A 15,196-nucleotide genomic window follows, 5' to 3' on the forward strand; every position below is an offset into this window, starting at 1 on the left:
GTTCTTGTCATGTAATTGCTTGCAGTTGCGCAAGCAGTCAAAGCCTGAGCCTTCCAAGAACCCAACTCCTCTTCCATGGATCGACCACTTACACCCTCCCAGTGTATGATCTGTTCTTGCCCATCTCGATACTACCGACGACGTCGTCGTTGACATCTTCGTCGGCGATGAACTTGCCCCAGTACCAGTGCTGCTGCCACACGAGGATCATCTCCTCGATGGGCACATTCTTAGTCTCAGGGAGGAAGAAGGCGACGAAGACGGTCATGACGACCACCCACGCCGCGAACAGGTAGAAGAGGCCAAACTTCAGGTGGCAGAGCGCGGCCACGAACGCCTGTGCCACCATGAAGGTGAAGAGCATGTTGACGGAGACGGTGATGGCCTGGCCGGCCGGACGGATCTCGAGGGGGAAGATCTCGCTGGGCACCAGCCACCCGAGAGGTCCCCATGACCACGCGAATCCGGCGGTGTAGGTGCAGATGAAGAGCAGCATGCCGTTGGCGTACGACTTGGAGAGGCTCGCAGCGGAGCCGCTGGTTCCGAACTTGATCGCGATCATAGTCCCCACGATCGCCTGTTTCATCACAGATTATCTCAGCGGAAAGAGGATCGCGGTAGGTTAGCGGTGGCGTGGCGGTGGTCGAGCACCTGAGATATGAACATCTGGACGCCGCCCTGCAGGAACAGCTTCCGACGGCCGACTCTGTCGACTGTGGCGATGGAGACGAAGGTGGCGAGCATGTTGACGAGGCCGCTGATGACGGCGGACATGAGGGAGGCGTCGTCGCCGAACCCGACGGTCTTGAAGAGCACGGGGGCGTAGAACATGATGGCGTTGATGCCGGTGACCTGTTGGAAGAAGGGGATGAGGACAGCCATGGTGAGCTGCGGCCTGTACCTCCGCCGCAGGATGGTCGACCACGGGTGCTCGATCGCCCGCGACTCCTCGCACGCCGCCACGATGTCTTCGTACTCGGCGTGGATGTCCGCGGTGCCGCGGATCCTCCGGAGCATGAGGCGGGCCTTCTCGCCATGGCCGCGCTCGACGAGGGAGTTGGGAGTGTCAGGGAGCAGGAGCGAGCCGAGGGTGATGATGGTCGCAGGGACAGAGGCGAGCCCCAAGCTGATGCGCCACCCTTAATCTTGGCGGTGGCGTAGTTTATGAGATTGGCGGCGAGAATGCCGATGGTGATCATGAGCTGGAAGCCGATGTTGAGCATGCCGCGAAGCTTTGCAGGCGCCATTTCAGAGAGATAGAGAGGCACAGACTGCGCTTACGGAGTCGTCGTAAGATTAGATCAGATCACAGTCTCTGTAGCGAAAGCAGCCAAGTTCTGACCTGGGTCGCGAATCCGACGCCGACGCCGAGGAGAATGCGGCCGAGGAGAAGCATCAGCACGCTCTCAGCCGCACCATTAATGGCTGCTCCCACCAGGAAGGTGATGCCGCCGCCGAACATGGACCATTTCCTTCCGAACGCCCTCGTCACCGTCGACGCGAAGAAGGAGGCGATCAGGGCAGCCAAGTAGAGGGACGGCGTGAATGCAGTGAGGAGTTGGCTGTCGAATCTGCACTACTGGTTCGTGCTCGCGTCCTCCTTCTCTTGCCTGTACACCGAGGGGAAGAACTTGACCAAGAACCCATCCATTGATGTCACCCCACCTTCACAGCAGCAGCCAAAGAAGAAGACAGCGAAAGGTCGTCACAGAAGAGCTTGACCGAAGCAAAAGAGGAGATAGGCGTTGAGTCGTGATGTAAGGATCACCGGAGATGCCGATGTCGTAGCCAAAGATGAGACCACCGGAGGAGGCAACAAGACAAGCTAGGAAGACGAAGAGCGTCATCTTCCCTGGGTAATCCTTGCCGCCATTTCCGGCTCTCAGGATCGCTCCACCAGCCATTCTGTTGTACAAGACGAAGGAGATCAAGGTACCGAAGGAAGAAGAAGAAGAAAAAGAAGTAGAAGAGCAGAAGATGGAAGTTCTTGTGGGAATCAGCAGGGCTTGGAGGAGTGTTATAGAGGAGGCCAAGAGAGTATATGGCTTACGGCATTATCCATTGCGTGTTCTTGGGATCTGGTGGTAGATGTCTGTGGATATTGGCCTATTTTTGGCCACTTGCTGCCATCTTCCACCTTCTTGTAGGAGAATCCTCGATCCATTAATGCAGGAAGGCTTGGTCATACTACCTAAAAATGGTCACTAGGTCACACTGTTGATCATGGTTGAAGGCAAACAGCAGGAGGAGTTGTGGCGAGACAAAGCTCGAAGGTGATTCTTCTTGTCAGCTTCAGCACACTGAAGCTGAGAAGTCCAACTGCTATTATGTTTTGGTGACTGACGGTCTCTTCTTCCATCATTTTCTTATTAGTGAGTCCTTATGGAGAGAGAGAGAGAGAGAGAGAGAGAGAGGTGAAAATCTACAACTGATATCATCTGCATGGTTTCAGGAGCAGTGTCAAAATAGATGATTTGTGGGATTGGATTGAGTCAGCTGCATCTCCTGGAGAAGACTGAGAGGAATCACAAGATTCAATGCATCCATGAACCAGTCTGATCCTCTATGCCTACTGCAGCCCCTCACCTACAATTCAACCCGTCGAGGCCCATTAACCTATTGAGTTTGAGTGATTGACTAAAAATTACTTAATCCCAAGTTAATCATCATCCGATCATTAAAAAGTTCATTCAAATCTTCTTCCCCTTCCCAACTAATCGGAATGTTACAAGTTGCATGGTTTATTTAATGTCAGTGAAACAAGAATTAAATGCAACACAGGTTCAGACATTCAGTCACCTAAATTTTATCATGATGATGCAGACATGAATTAAAAGAAGAAAGAGAGAAAAAAAGCATCAAGCAATCCGAAAGCATGCAGAGCAGCTCCAATGCTGGAGATAAGCATCATTAGTTGTCCCCACTGACAAAGAATGTCTCTGCTGCCGACACATTACATGTTCTTAGCTTGCTCATGCCGCCATGCCAGTTAGACTTGTACATCATCATCATCCAAGAACAGGCAACACATGATTTCCGAATCCCTAATATGTTCTTGGATGTTTTTGAAATGAAGAATTCTTCCTCTAATCTTATGTTGATGGGATAGGTTTTATCGATTGTACTCCATGTGTCGAGCTTCGATTGATATGAAATGTGAATCATATAAACTCGAGTGTCGGAGTTATTATGGTTTGGTGGGAGAGACCAAATTAAACGAGGAGTACTCATGACTGAGACCATACCCAAAAAAAAAAAAAAACATTGGGATTGATTGATGTCAGAGCTGAATGGTTTGAAGAGGTTAAGCAGCTTGCATGAGTTATGAACCTGATGAAACAGTACATACTCTTGTGGTCCTCCAAGGTTGGCTGCTCCTGCAGAGTTGGCTTCCATGTTCACCTAACCTAACAATCTACATGATGATATGTTTCATTCCTTGTGCCAGTCTATGACATGGGTGTGTGTTAGAGCAAGGAGGTCAGTAGTAAAAGCTGAACCTTGTGATGCTTGTTGCTTGGTGAACTGGATGGAAAACTTAGGTGCCCTCCTTTGCTGATCGCATTATGACACAGCTAAATCACTTCTCAACCTACCACACAAATTATTCTCTTGATTGTTTCACTCATATTCGATCAAATTACAGTCCAATATATTTTTCTTTTTCATCTAATATATTTTTATTTTAGCTCAAAGTAATGCATACCACTAATTCAACTTAAAATCTTAAGCTCTAATATATATCATCATATTCTTTCAATCATTAGAAAAAGAAAGAGAATGATTCTACGTGGATAAGAATTAATATTCAAATCGATATATGTTAATTATAACTAGTTTGATTCAGACTGCATCAAATTTCTAATACAATTATCAGCAACAAATCAAATGCTTCCTTCAGAATAATAATAATAATAATAATAATAATAATAATAATCACTCTTTGAGAAGTAATTTTGTTTTAATCTCCTCAAAGTGATGCCAACACTTACACAGGAGGAAGCATCCAACGAGTTGCAGAATGGAAAAGCAAAGGGAAAGCCATGCTGCTGGCTGCTTACAGAACGAGTACAATGGATATATATATGTTCTCCATGGTAATGTTCACATCCCTGCTGACATAACTCGGTTTATAGTTGTCCCCGCATACTTTGGTTATTCCATACAACAGCAAATGCATGGTAATAAGTAAGGCTGTACGTAGTACACTGTTTGTCAACTTGCCATTATGGAAAAGCTGACTTCTCAGTTGCAGTAACTTGTCAATCTTCAAGATCATACGTTTATTATTTCTGTCAAAATAAATTTTTATTTGAAATTAAAAGGTGATCATAGTGTTGTTCCAAAGAGATCACTTGACAAAAGCGATAGATAGATAGATAGATAGCTAAATCACAACTAGTTTGCAGTCCCATTAGACTCCTTAGAAACAAGTATTAGCTACCATACTTGAGAGTTTATTTTGATTGATAAACAAAAAATACGGATGCCATCTGAGTTTGTTTTGATCCATCGAAGCCAGCCAGATTAAGTAAGTGGATGGATGGTTTAGAGAGTTCTGATGGGGAAAAGCACTTTGATGCAACTTCTGAGAAGAAGGTCCCATGCCCCACCATAAAAAAGCAGGAGAAAAAGAGAGCAGATCGATTGACTCGAGGAGGAGTATGCAGCATGATTTCCTGGGCAAATAAATTATTGTTCGGGCCCCTCCTGTGCCTGCCTTGGGTAGGTCAAACCATAGCACTAAAAGTCAAATGTCTTGTGTACTCACTTCTTCTTCTTCTTCTTCTTCTTCTTCTTCTTTCGTTTCATTTTATCTTTTCAATTCGATCATCACCTAACATTCATACGGTGACGTTTCTATCAGTATTCAATTTTCTATCCACAATTCACATTACATCTTGGCCGACTGCTGACTGACTCGTGTTCGTGTTGAGTTAACGTAGTAGGGGCATGAGATTGTCGGGCCCATAAGCTGCCTTGGTGAAGAAAAACTTTCTTTAATTATTATTATTATTAGAATATTTTCGATAAAATCATATTATATTTTTTTTTATCTCTATCATTCCTCATCCACTATATTATAATATAACTGTCAGATAACTGTCAAACTGGTTAAAACCCAAACACTTAAAAGAGTGTTTTGAGAGCCGTCTTTTACGTGGCAAGAATCCTATGAAAGAAGACATGCAGCTTTATTCCCTATATGCCTGCTGATGATGCCTCGAATCAGTGCAAGCACATCTCAAGTCTTTGCTGACAAAGAAAGGCATCTTGAGGACCATCACCTCTCTTCCTCTGCTCCCCCACACCATTCTTTACTGAGCTGCTGTCACCAAAATTATCTTGCTGATTGATTACCTGCGAACACCAATTCTTCCTTTTGCAGATTCACCGGAAGGGAGATAAATACTCATCACCTTACTGCACCGAAAGCTCTCCTCTGCCTTCTCCTTTGACATACCGCAAGGACTCTCATCCAATGGCAGCAGAAACAGGGAGGCTCAACGAACCCATCAAACAGACCCAACGAGTAGCAGCATGCCCTTCTTCCGCGGGATCCCTCCGAGGCTTCTTCTCTTGTGAGCGTCGCCGAGCAGGAGAAGTAAGGAAGAGCAGGCGCAAGAGGATGGGGTGCTCCGGGTCTTTCTGCAGGTCGAAGGATCTTCAGCGGCCCGAGGCGTCGCTACCCGAGCCTTGCAAGAGGCGGGCGTCGGTCAGTGGCCGCACCGCCACCGAGAGATCGAGAAAGATGCCGCTTACTGAGATCAACAATGCGGTCTCCACTTCCTTGGCTTCCGTAGCCGTCTCGCCTGCTTCCGTAGGCGTCTCCTCTTCGTCTTCTCCGCTCGGTGGGTCGTTCCGAGGAATGAACCTGGGGAGGCTCTCCGGCTGCTACGAGTGCCACATGGTGGTGGATCCAATAAATGGGACGCCCAGGTATTCTTCCGTGAGGGCTACCATCTCTTCCTGCCCTGACTGCGGAGAAATCTTCATGAAAGCCGACAGCTTGGAGCTTCATCAGGCCGTCAGACATGCAGGTAGTGTTTGCCTTGTCGAGTTCCTCCATTTCTGCATTGATCAAGTAGCTCTTCCCCTGATTGTTCCTTCTTAGTTCTTCATGAACCTTTCTTCTTTTTGTTGTGCTCAGTGTCGGAGTTGGGGCCTGAGGACACCGGTCGGAAAATAGTCGAGATCATATTCCAATCGAGTTGGCTCAAGAAAAGAACACCAGCTTGCAGAATAGAGAGGATCCTCAAAGTCCGCAACACTTCCAAGACGATGGCGAGGTTCGAGGATTACCGGGACTCCATAAAGAGCAAAGCCAGCAAGCTCGCGAAGAGGCATCCGAGATCCACCGCCGACGGCAACGAGCTTTTGAGGTTTCACTGCACAACCTTCAGGTGCACCCTCGGCTTGAACGGAGCCACCAACCTGTGCGACTCGATTCCGCAGTGCAGCCTCTGCAGCATCATAAGGGACGGATTCAAAGCGGATGCGGCGGGGAGCATACGAACCATGGCCACGAGCGGGAGAGCGCATGATGCGGAGCACGTCACGTCGGAGAACGAGAGGATTGCGATGCTGGTGTGCAGGGTCATAGCAGGCAGAGTGAGGAGGAGCCAGGAAGCGGAAGAGGAGTACGATTCGGCGGCTGGGACAGCAGGAGCTCACTCGAATCTCGATGAGATGTTTGTGTTCAACCCGAAAGCCATTCTGCCTTGCTTTGTTGTAATCTACAGATGCTGATCACTGCAATCGATTGCATATGATTTAGTTCCAACACATATCTTGAGTCGCAACAACAAAGATTAGTCTACAATAACTACTTGGATTCATGACTGCCATTTCAGTGTCTTCCAAGTCCCATTCTTATATCAAATAAACATCCTCATGACTATATATATATATATAAACCTATCATTTTCTGTTTTCACTGAAAAATGCTTGGAGAACTTCCAAACAAAATAAATAGCCTAAAGATCAAATGATAGGTTTTTAAAGATTTACTACTTGTCTGAAGGCATAATAAATAACTAATCAATCAGCATCGAGAAGAAACCTTTGTGATCTGTGCTGTGTTTTTAATCAATGAGGATGAATTAAGCTTGCTCGTTGGTTGGCCAACCGTATTCGTGTGATCATGGATATAAAATGTAATATGTTGCAGCTTCATATGTTGGTGATCTGATCCTCATACATGTGGGTCTGACCTTGTCTACTTCTGGTACTGATCCATTGCTCTCAGTTACAAAAAAGATTTATTTGTGTTTGTAATGATCTGAAATCCTCCCATGATCAATAAAATCCCTGAGACTGACTCCTCGATGTGTTGCCAATCTGCTTTGTTCCTCTCCTGAAATATAAGACGAAAAACATCATATATGTTAGCTAAAATTTTGCAAGGGCTGTGTTAATAGAAGAAAAAAATTGCTGTAAGATGGAAGATGCAATGTTCCTGAGAGGAAGAACAAAACAAATGAAATGAAGAACTCACTGAGCTGTAAAGAGAGGAGAGGTGTTGCTACTAGTTATTGGTGGGTCACGTTGAAAGCGATGTTGCATCACAGAAGAAGCCACAAGCCAGCTCTCGGGTCCGGTCCAATGGTTTATAGTTTCTCCAGTTGAGTCAGGCGCCAGAGAGACTTCTGGAACAGTGGAACCCATTCATGCTTGGAAGATAGCAATAAGCAACTGCTGTCTCAGATTCCTGATTGAGATTGAAGGTGGATGGCCAGTTTGCATCACTACAAATGACGTTTCTGTCTTCTTGGCTGTACTATGATTGACATACTCTTGGATCAAACATAGATCAATATGTGAATCCAGGAGGTGAATCACTTTGAGGAAACGTTTGCTCTTGTTCTTCTTAGTTTGGCTCAAGACCAGAAGATGTCATGGATACATGTCTGTAGGCTGGATAGCTTTGTAGTTCCTTGAACACTTCAAGAACTACAAACTCCATGCAATGTCATATTATTGAGTGCATCATGCTCCCACTTCTGAATAGCACTGGATCTTCTTGTTCTTGAGAAAAAACGCACTGCATGGAACCATTTCTGATATAGAGATACATTAGTCAGAGTGACATACACTAAGTTAACAGTGAAAAGAAAGACCAAAAATAATCATACATCAGATAGATTTACTCTTTTTAAGTATGCAGCATCCCATGCCTCCTGAATGATTCCAGCAAGTTTCTTACTCAGATTATTGAAGATTTTGCTGGGAATATCTGTGATAAAGTCCTGTATCCTTGTAGACTGATGCAGTTGGTAGGTTTCATAAGAGCCACGAAGTCTGCAGACCGACAAATTATACTGACGACTTTAATGCTGTGAAATTGCAGTGCAGAATATTCCTAAAGAACAGAGTAGACGTATCACTGGAAAGAAGGGCAAAGTAGAAGCAATGTCAGCATCATCAGCTTTCATAAATAATGGCTACCTTATAATTGAGAAGACTCAAAAGTTTATCCACATGATGTTGTTCCCTCAAGTAGACCTGAGGTGGATTGCCTTTTACATGAGCATAGCACATCAAAAGTTTTTTGCTGTATATTTTTCGGAGGCGGCTAGATCTCATGCAACAAAATAACAAACTTACTACATGAGTATATAAAAAGGTGAAAATTTATTAATTCTGAGTCTGCAGTAAAGGTGGTGAAGGATAGAAATCTTTAGCCCATTCTACAGATACATTCATGCATGTAAATATGGAACTCAGGAAAACATCTTCAATGCCTTTCTTGCAGTCTCAAGTATATTTTTTTATCATCAGGATGACTTGTTGGATTGGTCCCAAAGCAAATGGCTGACAAAATTATTTTCTGATTCTGCAGTTAGACCGGCATTGTCAGTGTGAGCTAGAGAGATGAGATATCAGAGAAACCCAGAAATCATATTTCATGACATATTTTGTACAACTCAGACTTGTACAACACATCATATTTCATTATATAACAATCATTCAAGAATACCTAAAACTTGTATGTAAAACATGAGGGTGTTACCCAGACTCGCTTAAGCAAGTCCCACGCTAGCCTCACACATTCAACTGGAGTAGCAACTATAGGAGCAAGACTGAATAAGTGAGGTCCAACTGTGTGGGCAATCACAGATGGGAGACTAGCCCCAAGGCTCACTCAGGTGGCACGCACCAGACCCTTATGTAGAAGACGCGTTCTAAAGCTATATATATTTTAGAAATACATCAAAATATTTTTGAAAACATCCAACATATCTGAAAAAATCTGACCAGTATCAGTGTTCATCATGAAGACAAGTATTGTTCAGTGCCCATGATTCGTAGCAATTGAACAATATAATGAACATTGCTTAAACCAAAAGCTATGTAAATCGACTCTCATCAAATTGTTTGACTGTAAAGGACTAGATGACAATATAATGAACAATGCTTAAGTTCAAGAGCTGTGTAAATATACTCAGAACAAACATCAACCTGTTTGATTGTAAAGGACTAGATGATGGAGATGGTTTAACTCATGATGAGGAAATCTAACCAAAAAGAAATGTATTTATTTACCTATGAAATTGTCAGATTTGTTAATTACCAAATTCACTTCTGTTTATACTTGTTATCTTAAAATAAAAAATTTTCAAGTTTGTTGACAGATTTAACTGTTTACCAGAGAGTTGGACAGTGAAAGGGAAGTCAAACTCGCATTTTATCTAATTCTTCTGATAATTAAAATTTTACATATTGGAGCTCAAGTGAAAGCTTTTACAGAGGGCTTTTGGAATACTTCTGCCAGTGTAAAAAAGAACAAACTATTGTCAGTATATGTACAATAGTAGTGAAAAGAAGCAGGCACAATCTATTAAATTTCCAAGTAAAAAGTGTAGTGATTACTTTAGAGAATAAAAATCATAATTAATAGCTTCTCGTCTTTCGTTCTCAGTGTTCGATCTCACATCATCTTTCTTGGACTTAAACTTGGATGCCACACTATACATCAAATCAATCATTAAATGAAAAACATGCAAGGCTGACATAGACTTGCAATAAGGTTGCTTGTATGCAAACTAATGCATATGCAGAACTAGTCAGTTTTAGTGTCTAAACATTTTTGCGGATGTTGTTCTGGTATGTGATAGTGCTTGTTAACCATTGGCAGGATCCTAGATTTCACGAGGCATTATACAATTTTCCCCACAGGTGTCATTTTTTTGTCTAAAAGTTTTGGTTTTACAAAACAAGGGATCCAATAGTACTGAAGATTAACCTATACTTCGGTTGATAGGGAGGGTCTGCTAATCAACATATAATTTTTTTCATCAGAGAGCTAAAGATGTTCTTTGTAACATATCTCAAAAGAAATTAAAAAACATCCACATTTAACATTTCCTTTTAGACAATTAAACAAAAGACAAAGAAAACAACCCAGTGTGACTAATTAACAAAGTGATTTGATTACAAAACAATGGAACTGAAGATGGTGCATACAGCTTGACCTACAAAATGACCATAACAATAATCTTGATAGCCCCATTATGAATCCAAAAGTAAAAAAAGGAAAAGAATCCAATCGCAGACTGCACCACAGGAATGAAATTGACCAGAAGCAAAGGAAGATTTGAAAAGAAACAGCACAGATAACGTTAGAGCAGTAGGCTTTACCTCGATACAGTCTCCTTGTTCTGCTACTCCTGTGCTGTTTTTTCTGGCATGCTTCAGGGCCAAAATAATCTCTTTGACATCACTGAATTGCAATAACTTTAGATGGATTTGCATGATACAAGGAATTGAAAGAATGAGAAGATCAAGCAGAAGAGCTCCAAGGTCTGACCTGGATAGATCGAGGTATTGCTCGGAATCATCAAGTTTTCTCTTCTTCTCCAATGTGAGGGTCCCCGGAGTAATTTCCCTTTCGCTTGGCACTCCGAGATAATAGCTTAGTAATTGCGGATTATGAGCCATAATTGTAGCTCTGTATCAATGAAAGGGACTGCCGAAGAAGGTGACATTATACTAAGATAAATGCAGCTGTGGAACAATGATTCTATAGTCCTATTGCCAACTCACTGGTGCCGTATAAGAAGCATATTTTGTTATTAAGCAGAAATGAGCGGAACAATGAACAACAGGATCATGATAAATTCAATGTTTTAACAGAATTAGGCTCAACATTAACAAAATCGAACATAGTCTATTACATTTCACTTGCTAAATTTTACATTCTTTTGATACGCCCAAAATAAATCTAAGAACCACAACGTGCGAGCTTTGACTGGAAACCAAACAGATGTACTCAACAGGATTTAATAGAATCATCATCAACATTCATCATCTCCCTTTGCATAATTTATTATATTTCACTTAAATTACAGGAGCTATTTTTTTAATTCACCCAAAATAGATCAGAGAACCACTTTATTGGAAACCAAACAGATGTAATCCAAAGGAGTTGAACATAAAATACATTACTTCAGAACAAGATCAAACCTGATTCATCTGACCAGGCTACACAAAGTAACAATCTAAATCCACAAAGTTTGTAGTTAGTTCCCTCCGAAATGGAAATAGAGTACCCGCAGTTGTCCATAACTCAGCAGTACAAGAAGATTACAGTGGGAAATTATTGAAATGTAGTATGAGTCTAGCAATGTGACTCTTATCTGTGGAAGTCCTGTATTAGATCACATTATAACCACAAAAGTTGACCAATTTATGTTATCATTTTCCATGAAAAATATAGAGGGAGCACAGGTAACATGGTGCCAGCTACTCCTTAGTCTGCTCGGGACTGACCAGCACGAGAGGAAAGGATGATGCCAACAATGAGACCATAGAGGGCAAGAGCTTCCGCAAAGATGAGAATCAGAATCATTCCTACAAACAGTTTTGGCTGTTGTGCGTTGGCTCTGCAACAATGTAGTTAAATGGCAAAACAAGTTCAGTTTAAATATATTATTATTAGACTATTTAAAGATCCATCAGAATGATCTTTGTATGTAAATTACTTAATAGATCATAAAAGCTCCGCATCACACAGCAGGAATGCTTTGGTATTATGTATACCCAGAAAAAGATCAGTCGAAACTGCAGCCACATTATTGTATACAGACACATAAATGCCAGCTTTCTATGAATGTTAAGCAACTAGCATCCATCACATTATTGTATACATATATCTTCTTTTCTTTGAGGTGCACAGAGTGTTTATACTCAGACCAAAATGTGCAACCATGTTCAGTTAACAGTTATTTGAGTTGTACTTTAAGTCTACTTCACGTTTAGACCCGATATTGCTTGGATCAGGCCTGGGTCATTAGATCAATCCGATATATGTTTTAAGTGTACTTCAGGTTTAAGTCTGATGTTGCTCAGTGCAATTTTGTGATGAGCAGAAAATAGATCAGGTCTGATTCGGTTTTAGAATTCAGTCTAGTGTTACTTTTGCTAGAATTAGGAGCCAAAGTCATTGTCGGGATGTACTGCCACTGATTAAAAAGAAACAGCCTAGTTGTACAAAGTAGCATATAGGCAGCCCCGTGGTAGAAAAACAAAAGAGGAAGTCAAACTTGACAGAGAAATGTGATCTACTGGAATCGCTATTATAGGATAGACAGTTGTTTATCATCTAACCAAAGGAGCTAACATATTGGGGGTAGGAGTTCAAAGAAAATAACAGAATTTGTCCAATATTTCCTTATTTATTTCATGAAAATTTTGGTTGTTCTAGTCTAGTTCCGGTGGTTTCTGCCAACACTGATTAGTTTCAGTAAAAAATTTCTATTATGGATACTGTTATTGACTTTGTTTGTACAAGTTTTTTTTACAAGTTAGAAATGAAGATTTGTATAACAAGTTTAAGCATTTTTAAGTCTACAAAAAATAGGTGCATAAGCAAGCAATATGTTTATTGGTTATTTTATCAAGACTGTAATTTGCATTAAAAGTTTTGAAATTACATAAACAACATACTGTAATTGTATAGATGTAGCACCCAATACAAGACATTTGTATTTGTTCTTATTTAAATCTATCACAAAAATAAAACTATTCACAGAATATCAATATCAATGATTTGGTAATAATGTCATCTTCTTGAGACGCAACATGAAGGTCCCGCTAGATGAAAGCTATACTACTGCACATTTGTATGCTTTCTGTGATTCAGCCAAAAATTAATGAATGCTAGAAACAATTTTCCTGCAAACAACATGCTCTTTGAAATTTAATTTGATTCTTTTCCCCATGGTTATGAAATCTTATAGGACTTTCAATCTTGTTTTGTTTCAATCTCATCACCACTCTTCCTCCTTATCCACAACAGTCACCTACGACCCTCAATAGCGTAGCCGTCCGTCACCATCGAAACATAATTGAGACATTAAAATTATCTTTTTGTCCATCGTATTCGTGCTTTCGTCGGTAAAACCGATGACGTTAGGGTAAATGGAGTTGGATGTTTCACTTTCATAACTATATGGATTCCAACATAAATTTTTTAAGTTTAGAGATCGGGATACTAAAAAGATCTAACTACATATGGTAATATGTAATTAGCCCACTAAATTATCACGATATGCAACAAAATAGAGACATCATTGATATGTAAATTATCACGTTGTGCAACATAATAGAGGCAGCACCGGACACACCTAATTAATGATAGCAATCATTTCCCAGAGACATACACATAAGAAATAAATGCTCAAGTAAGCAAAAATTAACACACAACGAATGTAACTGCTCTCAGATCTGGAGAGGCAGAATAGGAAAGCGAAAGAGATACCTGACTCCAGCATCGCCAACGATCCCGATCGCCATCCCCGCCGAGAGTCCTGCAAGGCCACACGCCAGGCCGGACGAGAGGTGCGCGTACCCATCGAAGAGGTAATACGACTTGGCCTTAGGGTTGATCCCGGTGCTTATGATAACAGCGATGATGAGACCATAGATCCCAAGCACTCCAGCCATGACGACGGGCACGATCGATTTCATCACGAGTTCCGGCCGCATCACGCCCATCGACGCCACCCCGACGCCGCTCTTCGCCGTCCCGTACGCCGCCCCCATGCCTGCAGCGCACGAAAGCCAACAAAAAACCATTCAACAAAATTACTCTCGATGGTGAAACAAGCCCGACGACGAGATCAAAATCCAAAAAGGGATTAAAATTGCGAGAAATTACAGGAGAAAACGAGGGCCGCCGCGGCGCCGAGGAATCCGAAGAAGGGAGCGGTTTCGTCGCCACTGAAGGTCGACATCCTTGCGGGGATTTTGAGGAACCCTAATTGCTCTTCGAGGAGGGAAGGAAGAAGAAGCGGAGAGCGACGGATCGGAAACGGATGACAGGAGCATTCCACTGGATCAGACATAGGGTGTTATTGTTAATACAATACCCTTAGTGTGACACATAATTACGATATTATCATATTCTTACAAACTTTGTCATAGGTTCTTTCGTCATTTAATATTGGCTTTCTGTGTTGATGTAATATAAATATTGCAGATAGTTGAATGGAATTTGTCAGATTTATTCCTATCTAACGACTCAAATTAAAAGTCTCCTACAAAATATAAATATTTTATGTATTTTTCAATCGATACCTTTTTCTTTTATTTTTTTCAAACAATATTTCTAATTCAAAAAAATTAATATAATGTTACTTATCGTATTTTTCTGATTATATTTATAATATTTACAATATCTCAATAAAAAAAGTGTAAATTCTATTAAAAATATTATAAACAATGCTAATGAAAACACCATAAATAATTTAAAACTGATAAAAATAGATAAAAAAATTCACGAAAATATTTTTGATGGGTATTTAGGCTTTTTTCAAATTAGGGGCACTGTTTATGAAAAATAAAATGAGGGATAACGATTGAAAAATATTAAATATATAGATATTTTTGGAAAATCACCCTTTAATTTATTACCATTATTTTTATGCAGCTGTTTTATTACAATTGTTGTTTGGGTCAATGTGAGAAATATTTTTAGTTAATAATAAATTTCAGAATTTTATAAATTAGGATTATATATATATATATATATATATATATATATATATATATATAATAAAATAGAACCCAATCCAACACAAATAATCTATCAAAGCTTTCAGCCATGCACCATGAACTATGACTAGGAACTTATGTGTGTGTGTGAAAACCCTCACGGATATATATATGTATATATACATATATAAATGTATAC

General features: G+C 41.2%; 2 protein-coding genes and 1 pseudogene across 2 annotated transcripts; 1 reads left to right on the forward strand and 2 right to left on the reverse strand.

Moving 5' to 3' along the window:
• Window positions 1-44: 44 nt before the first annotated feature.
• On the reverse strand, window positions 45-1,910 carry LOC103983759 (sugar transport protein MST6-like; annotated as a pseudogene).
• Window positions 1,911-5,271: 3,361 nt separating this feature from the next.
• Window positions 5,272-6,839, forward strand: LOC135611976 (uncharacterized). Its single transcript, XM_065107652.1, has 2 exons — window positions 5,272-6,041; window positions 6,152-6,839. The coding sequence occupies exons 1-2, from the start codon at window positions 5,483-5,485 to the stop codon at window positions 6,748-6,750; spliced, it is 1,158 nt and encodes a 385-aa protein (XP_064963724.1). The 5' UTR covers window positions 5,272-5,482; the 3' UTR covers window positions 6,751-6,839.
• Window positions 6,840-11,377: 4,538 nt separating this feature from the next.
• Window positions 11,378-14,326, reverse strand: LOC135611978 (V-type proton ATPase subunit c1-like). Its single transcript, XM_065107654.1, has 3 exons — window positions 14,162-14,326; window positions 13,763-14,048; window positions 11,378-11,885 (listed from the first exon to the last, which is right to left on the reverse strand). Exons 1-3 carry the CDS (start codon window positions 14,235-14,237, stop codon window positions 11,753-11,755), a joined length of 495 nt encoding a protein of 164 aa, XP_064963726.1. The 5' UTR covers window positions 14,238-14,326; the 3' UTR covers window positions 11,378-11,752.
• Window positions 14,327-15,196: the final 870 nt, after the last annotated feature.

The sequence above is a fragment of the Musa acuminata genome, chromosome BXJ2-5 (genome assembly GCF_036884655.1).
Source record: "Musa acuminata AAA Group cultivar baxijiao chromosome BXJ2-5, Cavendish_Baxijiao_AAA, whole genome shotgun sequence".
In the NCBI taxonomy this organism is placed as follows: Eukaryota; Viridiplantae; Streptophyta; class Magnoliopsida; order Zingiberales; family Musaceae; genus Musa; species Musa acuminata.

Excerpts from the sequence above, each read along its gene's own strand:
- LOC135611976 (XM_065107652.1), top strand. The coding sequence starts at position 5,483 with ATGGCAGCAGAAACAGGGAGGCTCAACGAACCCATCAAACAGACCCAA. Across the intron at positions 6,042-6,151 it reads TCAGGCCGTCAGACATGCAG|TGTCGGAGTTGGGGCCTGAG; the intron begins GTAGTGTTTGCC and ends TGTTGTGCTCAG.
- LOC135611978 (XM_065107654.1), bottom strand. The coding sequence starts at position 14,237 with ATGTCGACCTTCAGTGGCGACGAAACCGCTCCCTTCTTCGGATTCCTC. Across the intron at positions 14,049-14,161 it reads GGCGGCCCTCGTTTTCTCCT|GCATGGGGGCGGCGTACGGG; the intron begins GTAATTTCTCGC and ends CGTGCGCTGCAG. Across the intron at positions 11,886-13,762 it reads GTTGGCGATGCTGGAGTCAG|AGCCAACGCACAACAGCCAA; the intron begins GTATCTCTTTCG and ends ACATTGTTGCAG.